The sequence below is a fragment of the Gambusia affinis genome, linkage group LG20, assembly GCF_019740435.1.
Source record: "Gambusia affinis linkage group LG20, SWU_Gaff_1.0, whole genome shotgun sequence".
In the NCBI taxonomy this organism is placed as follows: Eukaryota; Metazoa; Chordata; class Actinopteri; order Cyprinodontiformes; family Poeciliidae; genus Gambusia; species Gambusia affinis.
This window is the reverse complement of record NC_057887.1, coordinates 18,460,018-18,471,205: the sequence shown is the minus strand read 5'-3', so window position 1 is coordinate 18,471,205 and position 11,188 is coordinate 18,460,018. Positions and strand designations below refer to the sequence as shown.

At 35.6% G+C, this 11,188-nt stretch overlaps 2 protein-coding genes across 5 annotated transcripts in view; one reads left to right on the top strand and one right to left on the bottom strand.

Annotated features, from left to right (window-relative positions):
• The first annotated feature begins 315 nt into the window (after window positions 1–315).
• LOC122822877 (breast cancer type 1 susceptibility protein homolog) overlaps window positions 316–11,188 on the top strand; it is a 34,471-nt gene continuing 23,598 nt past the window's right edge. For 2 of the 4 annotated variants that reach the window (XM_044101917.1, XM_044101921.1), the window contains exons 1-6: window positions 316–510; window positions 9,338–9,463; window positions 10,578–10,666; window positions 10,766–10,819; window positions 10,901–10,981; window positions 11,063–11,151. In XM_044101917.1, coding sequence (XP_043957852.1) covers window positions 10,593–10,666; window positions 10,766–10,819; window positions 10,901–10,981; window positions 11,063–11,151 — 298 coding nt within the window. In that variant the 5' untranslated portion in view covers window positions 316–510; window positions 9,338–9,463; window positions 10,578–10,592. Of the gene's footprint in view, window positions 511–7,714; window positions 8,097–9,337; window positions 9,464–10,547; window positions 10,667–10,765; window positions 10,820–10,900; window positions 10,982–11,062; window positions 11,152–11,188 lie in introns of those variants that run through there. The other 2 variants (XM_044101918.1, XM_044101919.1) reach the window with 2 other exon arrangements.
• Window positions 1,043–8,376, bottom strand: becn1 (beclin 1, autophagy related). Its single transcript, XM_044101922.1, has 12 exons — window positions 8,118–8,376; window positions 7,900–8,033; window positions 7,745–7,812; window positions 6,375–6,433; window positions 5,924–6,014; window positions 5,297–5,433; window positions 5,016–5,210; window positions 3,549–3,695; window positions 3,322–3,471; window positions 3,187–3,247; window positions 2,958–3,100; window positions 1,043–1,622 (listed from the first exon to the last, which is right to left on the bottom strand). Exons 2-12 carry the CDS (start codon window positions 8,024–8,026, stop codon window positions 1,454–1,456), a joined length of 1,347 nt encoding a protein of 448 aa, XP_043957857.1. The 5' UTR covers window positions 8,027–8,033; window positions 8,118–8,376; the 3' UTR covers window positions 1,043–1,453.

Genomic DNA, 11,188 nt, shown 5'->3' with positions numbered 1-11,188 from the left:
AAAATGTTGACAGGAGTCATCTAGCTGAAAGTGTTTGTGTTCCACAAAAACATGATTTAAAAGATATTTAACACTAAACTTGATGCGATATTTTAGTCAAACATACAAAATAGGGATGCAAAACACTCTATTTACGATTGACTGTCGATTAGCGGTTTAATAGATTAACATTCCAGTTGATTAAGTAACGTTCTAAACCTTATTTTAGGGTTGTAGTTTGGTCGCCATCCAGTAGAGGGCGCCGCTGCTCATTCTTAAGCGGAGCTATTTAAAGAGAAACAAAGATGGCGGCGGAGTCATTCCAGAAGGGGAAAAATGAGCGGTCCAGAGCTCAATGAACTTTATGCGGTTCTGTTTCGATATATAAACACTCGACAAGCTCCTAAAGTTTCCCCTTAATCAAGCTGTATGACGTAGCAGCGAGAACTTATTTAAAAAAAATACTGATGTGCTACGAAAGAGACAAGATCGACAAAAAGGCGCAGGGGATGACAGAAGATTTGCAACCTGGTAAGGTTCCTGCTTTGTTATATTTTATTAATATGTCTATTTTCGGCTTATTTGGTCAGTGTTTAACACAATTTGCTTGTAATTTATATAAAAAATTAGCCCCCTAATGTTTTGGAAACACGGTCGGTCCTCTTGATACAAGTGAAGACTCAAATTTTTAAGAAAATGGGTGCTTATTAATAATTAAATTGATAAGATCAACTTTAGATTTAACTCATTAATTTATATCTGGCATCCATAGTATTTTTAGGGCAAGAAATCTGTGGCTCTTAAAATTTTAACCAACAAAATGTGATTAATTACATTTGATTTATAATTTAACAACTGTGTTTTTCACATGAAGCTGGGTTGGTCTGGATTACTTTCCTCCCTTAATAAATGAAATACTTATTTTAATTCTTTGAGATTAATATTGGTTTGATCTTAAATGTATGTTACAAAGCACAGGAGGGCAAATACGTCTTCCAAAGCACTGTAATTTGTGTTTTAGCTCTAACATAAATGTCATGAAAACATTTGAAGAAAGCAGAAATTTGATTTCCAGAGGTTACAGATTTTATTAACAAATTCTCATAGTGGAAAACTCAAACAGCAAATAAAATACTAACATATTGTGATGAAATAAAGGAACATTTAAGCGGTAATTCTTGAAAACGTCCTACTGATCTGAAAGTGGGGTGGATTGTTGTTTATTCATCAGTCTTATAAAGAAGCGAAACGTTTCTTCTGATGCAAAACTATCTTCTCAGAGAATGCCAAACATTTACTAGTGAAGGAAATATAACAAAAAAACACACAAAATGGCGTTTCTGCAGATGTGCAAAGCTTAAATTACTCCACAGTGGACCAACAAGTTTGAACCAAAAATCCATGAAATTCTCAACTAGTTAGAAATCCATCCCATTGGTAGCTTGTGATTTGTGCAGAGTCAATGTGAATTAGTTTATCTGTTGTAGAACTGTGATGTGACCCAGGCCAGGCCCCACTTCAGGTTGGTGAGCATAAACTTCAGCGCCTTGGTCCACTGCTCCTCAGAGTTAAACTGGGTTTTGATGGAGTAGGAGCCTCCGCTGCCGCCCGTGTCTTCAATCTTTCCCTTCTCCACATCCATCCTAAAAAAAACAAAAAACAAAATTAAGGCAAACATCTAGGACTCAAAACCACAAAACCATTCCTAAATCCAACATTTGTGACCAGAAATATAGAAGTTAAAACAGATACTGGGCTTCAAAAATAAATTTGCGATTAGAAATTATAAATACAAATTTTTCAAAGGCTTTATATTCTCTGTAATTTAATAGTCAGGTCTCATTGGAAACCATTGAAAAGGATAAAACACATATTTCAAACATATTCACAATTCAAATATTGTCCCAGTAATTATTGTGATAAACGATAATAATAATATTGTTGTTTTGAGACCATTTTGAAGTAACATTGATAAAGGTATACTAATATTAATAGTTTTTTCAAAGACCAGTAACTTTTAATTTAGTAAAGAACACTTCACTCTAGAACTGGAAAATATTTTAAATATACAGAATAAAAAGGCAATAACAAAAAAATTAAACAGAAACATACTTAGATAAAAATTTATTATGTTATCTCTAAACAAAATTGCCTTTCAAAAAATATTAATGTAAGTTATTGAGCTCATTTTATTTTATTATGCGATTATTAATTGTTCATTATGGAAGGCTTAATTTCAATACAAATCTAAAATATCTCCTCCTAAATACCAGGAATCCATCAGATTTGGATTCTGACTGCATATTGCATCAAAACAATAGTAAATAATTCAATTTATTCTGAAAGCTGCCTCCTTATAAATATATACACATAAAAATAAATCAGAATTTAAACTTGAAGTACTTGCAGTTTTATTACAAATACACTCCATTTTCAGAGATGGGCAGATTACCCAAAAATTGTAGTCAAGAAAAAGTAGCACTACTTCAAAGTTGTTTTATTCGCATAAAAGTGAAAAGTAGCCGTTCAAAAATAGTAAAAATCTATTTAATAAAAAGTCTACATGATTGCTGAGTAACTGGTCAAATTATCAATCACATAAAATTTTAAAATGGCATCATCAGATGGACCAAAATAAAAAGTTCAGTGGAAATATTGGTATTTTAAAGGCAAAAATGACAATAATTCATACAAGTAATAAAAATGATCAAAATCAGCCAAGATAAAATATTTCCAAATAAGTTTCTTTCAATAAAAAAACTTATGAAACTTTAACAAAAACTGCAGGTGTGAGTCTGTGTTTGTTTTTCATTCAGTGGGTAGAAAACCCATAAATTTTACTCAAGGGTAGAAATGCTTCACAGTAAAGTTAATCAATAGTGCAGTGTACTAAAAATACACCTAAAAGTTTTTTTTTTTTTTTTAAGTGACTCAATAAATGTAATTGAGTAAATGTAAGTAGTTAGTACCCGTCTGACCTGTACGGGAGGCAGAAGCCGGTGTCTCCCTTCTCCACCTCCTCTTTGAACTGCTGGACGCAGTCCAGGAAGGCCACCATGGCGTGATCAAACTTATTGTCCCAGAAGAACCTCAGGCCACCCGAGCAGTACAACGGGAGCTCCTGGACGCAAAACGACAGAAACTGATCAACAATTCAGATTAATTATTACAAATCAGCTCTAGGAAGAGGACATCTTTACGCCTCACCTTTGTCTTGTCACTCAGTGACTCCAAGTACGAATGGTTTCCATACGGGACGAGTCGATATCTGCGAGATTATTTCATCTAAATTCAGCCAAACTTTAAAGCACATTTGAATTGAAGAGATCAAACGATGTTTACCTCTGGAATCTCAGCCCCATTTTGTTGGCCAGAGCGTGCAGCAGCAGCACCGTCTGCCCCCAGGCCGCATTGATCTCGTTCCACTCCACAGGAACGCTGGGAAGCCGGCCCAGTCGGAAGTTGTTGATGGTGCCAAACTGGCCGCTGTGCCTGGGAACAATCAGGGCAGACCGGTTATTTTCAGCCGGCACAGAAATATTTCTGGGTACAAACTGATCTGTGTGTACCAGATATGAAACGTTGCGTTGAAAACGTTTGTCTTCTTGAGTCGATCCAGCTGAATCTGGCAGTAACGCATCTGGTTGTCGACGCTCTTCAGCTCGTCGTCCAGCTCCAGCTGCTGCCGTTTGAACTCACTGTACTCCTTTTGGTACCTGGTGGCATGGAGCACAGAGGGCTGTTAGACGCTGAACTTCAGTGGATTTCATTGGGAGGTTCTGCCCCCTTTCACTCGGATACCCCTAAATCTGAGCAAAAGCCGTTGAAATCTGTGGTTTAAATATTGTTTAATGTGTAGAGCTGAAAGTATTGGTTGGATTAATCCTAATTAATTGATTATTCATATTATTGTCCACCAAATTAGTAAACCAATTAATCTTTAACTAACTGATTAATTGTTAAATAACTGATAGATCATTAACTAATCAATTAATTGTTACGTATGTAGATTAAAAAAAGGCCATTTGCTGAAAGAACAGATCAGTAATTAAGTCAAAACTGCACAAAAAACTAATACATTTTAGAATTAAAAAAATTTCTTTATATGTCAACAGAGCTCTGAAAAAAGAGCCCACTGCACTGAACTCCATTGAAAACCTGGTTATTCCACCAAATATTGATTTCTGAACTCTTCCTGAGTTAAAGCATTAATATTGGTGTCTCTACATAAACATGACCTTGTTTTCTCTGCATTATTTGTTTTCTCTGCATTATTTGTTTTCTCTGCATTATTTGTTTTCTCTGCATTATTTGAGGTCTGAAAGCTCTTCGTCTTTTTTGTTATTTTGACCATTTCTCATTTTCTGCAAATGAATACTAAACTTTTGCTTGGAATTTCAGAAACATGTTGTCAGCAGTTCATAGAATAAAAGAACAATGTTCATTTTACTCTTAACAATTGTTAATTGCATCCCTAGAAACATGGAATATTTAAGTAATTAAAAGCAACAAAAAAGAGCTGAAACTGGTGCATTGTAATTTCTTATGCACTGTTTCACGGGTGTCAAACCCATTAAATAGTTAAAATACCAGTACACAGTTGTTTCAGTATTCAGTAAGTGTTTCTTAAAATTAAATAATATTGAACATCTTGTCCCACTGATCAGTCCAACCAGGATTTTGTGATTATTTTGGGTTTTTTGCAATCAAAATAATAAATTTTGGTTGCGATGATCAGTGATTATGATTTGTGGTCCTAATTTAAAAATATTTGTGAGGAATTTTTATGATATTTGTGCTAATGTATGATGTTAAACATGACTTTTTAAATTAAATCGCCATATCGATCATACGCTATAACTCGACACCAGACACTTAAACCCAAAGATTTTGAGAAAAATTGTGGGAATTTGTAGATTTGTTGAAAATCTGGTGGGAGTTACTGATGTAATTTGGATTCTGGAGGGCCACATAAAAAGCTACAGCAGGCCACATTTGGCCCTCGGGCCTTGAGTTTGACACATGTGGCTCCTTACTGGAGCTCCTCGGTGTCCAGCTGCTGAGCCTGAATCCTGCTCTGCCCCAAATCTTTGGCCACAGCAGCCCGCTGCTCCTCCACGGCCTCCAGCTCCTGCACCAGCGTCTCCTCCTCGTTTTTCAGCTGCTGCAGCTCTGCCAGCAAGGTCTCCTCTTCCTCCACCGGCAGGTTGGACAGAAGCTCCAGACACTGCCTGGAGACAGATCGGCACTTTGTTAACGGGTCAAACCTCCTTCCATACATCCTCCGAAAATGTCCTGCTGGCTTAAACCGGCTCACTTGTAGTTCTGGCACTCGTTCTCTGTGATGTTGAGCTGCGTGTCCAGGTGGTCCAGCAGGGTGTCGGTGCATTCCTCACACAGGGGGTGATCCACATCCGTTTGGCCGGACATAATGTCGAACAGGTCGCTGGTCACCTGAGCAGGTCAGGAGCAAAAAGATTCCTTGGTTTTTATTTATTTAGTTTTTTAATAGAACGAATCAATGGAAATCAAATAACCAAACAGGGAGAACAAACAAACAAAACAAACAAACAAACAAAACAAACAAACAGGTATACATTAAAAAGGGTAAATTCAAAACAAAACAGAACATAGACAACTGGTGTCACAACAAATGTAACTGATTAATATGTGAATTAGGATATGCTTTTTTCTTTTGATCTTGGCAGTTATTTTCTAATTTGAATTATTTTTCTATTCTCTAATTAATCTAGCGTCGCAGATATTTTGTAATAAAGCGGAGAAGGGTGGGAAGCAAACAAAGAATAAATAAATAAAAGTAGATGCCAGAATAAATAATAAATAAAGGATAAGAATGAAACATTATAAGTCCTATTATTCCTTGATTTTCACACAAACAGCGTCTTTCTTGCCCCAGGAGACGTAACCAAACTAAAAATATCACCTTCAATCTCCGACTGAGATTTTCCATGGTTCCACCGTCCGAAGCGTCCCCGATCAGCGTGAAACTGTTGGCGCTCTCTGTTGACATCATCCTGCAGAGGAGAAACTTCACTGATTTGTCGCCTTTCAGGACTTAAGAGAGCGAGTACAGAAAGTATTCACCCCCCCTTTAAATCTTTCACTCTTCGTTTCACTGCTGCCATTTGCTGAAATCAAAAAAGTTCACATTATTTCTCATGAATGTTCACTCAGCATCCCATGTTGACAGAAAAAAACAGAAATGTAGAAATTTTTCCAAATGTATTAAAAAAGAAAAACTGAAATATAAAATGCTGAGTGTACGTTCATGAGAATTAATGTAAACCTTTTTTGATTTTAGCGAAATTTAAAGGGGTCTGAATATTTTCCGTAGCCGCCGTACATTAAGCAGAGCTGATTGAAAATCAACTCACCGTGCAGGAGGGATGTACTTTCTCGACACGCCATCTTGTTTGTTTTCTACAAACATCTCCTAGAAGAAAACAACTCCAAATTAACCCAATTTAAAACAAAATCATGGCAGAATAGTTTAGTGATAGGTTATGTTTTTGTTGTGTTATTAATCCATCTAAACAGAGACCCAGACATGCAAATAAAAATCAGTGTTAAATTAAATTCAGCATCTAAAAAAGAAAGTTTGATTCTAATGAGATTAGATTTCTTCTGCAGAAATCTCAGCTTTTTATCCTCATGTTTTGTAGAGCTGCAACCAAATGTTATTTCAGTATTTAATTATTTTGATGACTAATCAATTAATCTGATAAAAAGGCACATTCTGCAGATTTTTCATTTAACCACTTCAGCATTTTTATGCATTAAAATATGCAAATACATAACTAATTCAATCACATTTTTAAATAAGAAAATTGACATTTTATTGGTTGTAAATGCAATAACAGCATTCTTTTAGTGAAAAATTTACTCACAACATCAACGTGTGAAAAGCTCTTTCTGTAGAATATAGTGTAGGGCTGATCTGTTGACTAATTTTTGGATTAACCAATTAATAATTGGAGACCAAAAGGACTATAATAGAAAATTATTTTCTTTTACAGAATTTTAATGAGGTGAAGCTCCATCACTTGAGGAATCATGAGTAAATGTTTAGACAGAGGTTGTATTTTTTAATCTTAAATCTAAAATGCATACACATTTTTGTACAATTTAACTTAATCACTGCTCTGACTGTGTTGATTTTTCAGCAATGGATCATTTTTTTAATATGTACACTCCAGTTAACAATTTATTAACTGCTAAATAAGTTGATAATTATTTAAATAAATTGGTTCATCATGATTCATCCAATTAATAATTTCAGCCCAGTGTGCTTTTTACCATTACCTTTCTTTTTCATATTCTGCAGAAGGACCAGATTTGAGGAATGCTTCACTAATAATTGTCCACTCAGCAGATTCTCCCACCTGAGCCGTTGTACTACACAGCTCCCTCAGAGCTAATTAATACTCTCCGTGCATGACCTGTCAGTTTTGATGGCTGTGGGCCTGCAGTTGTGCAGTACTGTTCCCATTTTCAGCTGGTGGATTAAACCAAACTCTATGAAATGTTGAACATTTGGGATTTTGATTCATAATAAAACAAGATGTAGACGACGGGTGGATCGATAAATTACAGACAAATGGGTTATATTTATTAATTATGCCGACTTCTGAAGGCAATTTGATTGCACTGGGTTTTATTTTAATATGCATTAAAAAGTTGCAGGGCATTAGAGTAAAGGGGAATAAAATCAAACGCACACTTCCTTTTCCGAGCTGTAACCCACCTCAGGTGCTGCTTCCCCTCCGCCGCTGTCCGCCTGTTTGCTGCTGGGAGTCACCGTGACCACCGGAGCTGCGGAGGAGAAATAGCTCCCACTGTGACTCCATCATAACCGATCTGAATTACCTCGGATTAACAGTAAACTGTGCAGAATAATACCGATGAGCTCCTGGATGGTGACTCGGTCCAGCACGTTGAAGGAGGTGTCCAGCTTGAGCGGCTGGCTGCACCGCTGACACACGAAGCTCACCTGCATGGTGGTGCTGGAAGACTTGGAGGCCTCCATCACTGATCTAAAAGAGAGGAGAAAATAAGATGAGGAGGGGAAGAAAGCAGGACCCGTACCGAACCTAAACGTAAACGTCAGAAAGTGCTACCTGGGTTAGCTTTCCCGTTAGCTTCGACTCAGCAGACAAGCAGGAGATATAATCACTATCAACTGTGCAAAATAACAGCTGTTATCTTAATACTAATTCATCCCGTAAAATATATATTGTAAAAGAAAACATAAAATCTCTGAATCATCAGCTCTACGTTAAGCACTTCCTTATTGTTGTTTACGGTGAATATGATCTCTTCCTCTGTTTTCACAAGTTGGTTGATCAGCGAAGTCCTGCCATCTACTGGTCACAATGTGGTATTACAGATTCCAATAATATGTGTCAAAATCTATTAAATATTTATTTTCTTTTTAATTGAAATGTCTTGCTGACAGAAGTGAGTAGCCAAAATTTGTACTCAACTTTTAAACGTACCAGGATTTAAAAAATGTTTTATTCAAGTAAAAATAAAAAGTATTTGATGAAAAGGTCACTTCATTAGTTGAGTGACTTATCACAAAATCTGACTACATATTAAAATTTATGTACTCACAGTCAAAAATATATAACTATCTGCAAATTCACCTATTTTTTAAGACAAAAACAATAAATAAATAAGAATTCATCAACAAGAAACATGTTTCCAACATACCTAACAGTGAAACCAATCGAGTAGATAATTACATGTGCTAGAATAGGGTATTGTGTTTCCTTTGACAATATCTACTTCAAAATATCTATTTATTATTCTTAACCTTTGAAATGGTTAACTCGAGTCAGCTGTTAGAAAATAACATTAAGGAATCAAACTGGTGTAAAAACAAGAAGTCTCACTTAACCAGAAATTACATGTGTGTCTATGTATCAGAATAATTTATATAATTTTTAAGATCAGTATATTTTTTTTATCTTAAAAAAGAACATACAAAAAACTGTCAAACTTTGCTCCCAGAATTTAGGCACACTTGTCAATCATTTAATTTCTGAAAGAAGAATCAGAATTAGAATTTTGAATTAATTCTTTGTGTTGAAGACAAAAGAAACTGCTTAAATTTTACAATTAGATTTGAGGGTTTTTGTCATGTTATATAATAACAAAAGAAACACAGAACCCTGTATTCATTTTGTTTATTTCATTAGTAGTTTTTTTATTTCAACAATAATTTTTCTTGACCTCTGGTATTCAATCATATTCCTGCAAATTTTAAGTCCGTAGTTTGTGTTGTTTTAAATCCCGTTGCGTTGCTTCTTCTGTTTGTGTATTGTTTTACCACCAGGGATCATCAGGGGGCGCTGTGATGCTGCAGTAAAACGCCGGCCAACCGCAGTAGAAGAAGATGAGTTGCGGGAAAACTGAAGCGGATAAGCTTTATGTTGACGTCTACAAATAGTCAGAAAACAAGGTAATTTTACCTATAAACACTATACTATATTTTACAGAATAACGTGATCTGCTTCTTTCGTTAATTTCTCTCGGCGCCGATGTGTTTGCGTTGACAATGTAGCGTTTTAATGTCGACGTGTTTGAAAAATGCTAGTTGTGTAACTAAATCCCGTTAAAACATTCACATTAGCGAGTAACTAGTTTCATGGTTAGCTTTAATATGAGTAACTGTTGCCTCACCTGTTCGCTCTTTGCTATGCTATGATGCTATAAACTTAATGTTTCTTTTTGGCAGCTGTGTTTTTCAGTCAAATTAGTTTACAAATTAGCATTTTCTTGTAAACAAAAGGCACAAAAGCTGTTTCATTATTAGCTAAGCTAACTAACAAGACCACCGGTTATAGCAGTGGAAAGATACTAACCTCCGTCTTTTCAAATAATAACACCACGCAATCACAACTACGGCATTCTTCCTTAACATCAAGACTTATGTGCAGTAGTAGTTTGTATTGCAGTGGCTCTTAACAAACCTCTGACTGAAGAAATTCTGTCTTTGTAAAGCAGTTTCATGGAGAGGATGCTCAGGGTTCTTCATAATTTTCTGGAAACAAAGTGAAATTTGTTCTTTTAGTTTTAATTGATGCTTTAAATTTTGTATCTAGTACCTCCTCTAAGTCACTGTGCTAAATCTAAGAAGCTGCAGTTAAGATTTTTAATTCATACACTAAACTAACTCATCACTTTACATATCTGCTGGGGAACAATGAACATCCACAGTGAGCAAAGTTCACAAAAGTTGCATAACTTTACTGCCCACGATGTGTTTTTCAAAGGCACAGTGTGGAACTCACCACACTGTGAAAAGAAAAGATTATGAGCTGTTATTAGTTTGGAGAATTTATCTGCATAAAACCGTTCACATAAAACCAGATTATGACTGTGCAGCAGTTTATGGAATTTGTAGAATATTTTCTTCAGTGTAACATAAAGGAAATATTAGACAATCATTTATTTAATATTTTCAAAGCTGAAAAATCTCAAGTTGTAATTGTTAAGAGTTTACCGTCTTGCTTTAGAAGGGAGCCTTGTCTTATTGGTAGCAGGATTTTTTTTTTTTTTGTGATTTGTTGCAGCCTTTTAAAATCACTATGACGACCCCAAAAGCCACCGATGTCAAAAAGGGAATCTCAGTCCTATGGGAAACTCTTCAATGTCCCATTTGGTGAGTATTTCTCAGAGCAGCAATAATTAAGTATTTGATTTAAAAAAAAAAAAAAGTTCCTTCAAATGTCATTTAGTTAGTGTCATCTTTTGCCCTCAGCCTGGATTTAATGTCTGCACCGGTTTCTACTAAATGTGATCACCAGTTTTGCAAGTAAGAAACCTTTAACATGCTTTTTTGTTTAAAAATTCATAATTTTGTTCATTTATGGTCTTAAACTTTCTTCTTTGGCAGATTTTGTATTACGAAGCTTTTGGACAACTCCAAACAGAACAGAGCCAACTGCCCAGTGTGTAAATTCAAGATAACAAAAAGGTCGATAACCTGAAAAACTCAAAAATTCACCACAGTCACTAACAGTCTGTTGTTATTATAACCTGCCATGTTATTCATTAGGAGCCTGCAGGAGAGCCCTGGGTTTCAGAGACTTGTTGCAGGACTTCAGGAGATGATACAAGCATATGAACATGACACCTGCACAAACTGTGAGATCACAATTAACTGGAAGATTTGTTTGAATGA

Coding starts and splice junctions, on each gene's coding strand:
- becn1 (XM_044101922.1), bottom strand. CDS start 8,026: ATGGAGGCCTCCAAGTCTTCCAGCACCACCATGCAGGTGAGCTTCGTG. Junction 5,211..5,296: donor AACGAGTGCCAGAACTACAA/GTGAGCCGGTTT, acceptor ATCTGTCTCCAG/GCAGTGTCTGGAGCTTCTGT. Junction 3,248..3,321: donor ATGGGGCTGAGATTCCAGAG/GTAAACATCGTT, acceptor ATAATCTCGCAG/ATATCGACTCGTCCCGTATG.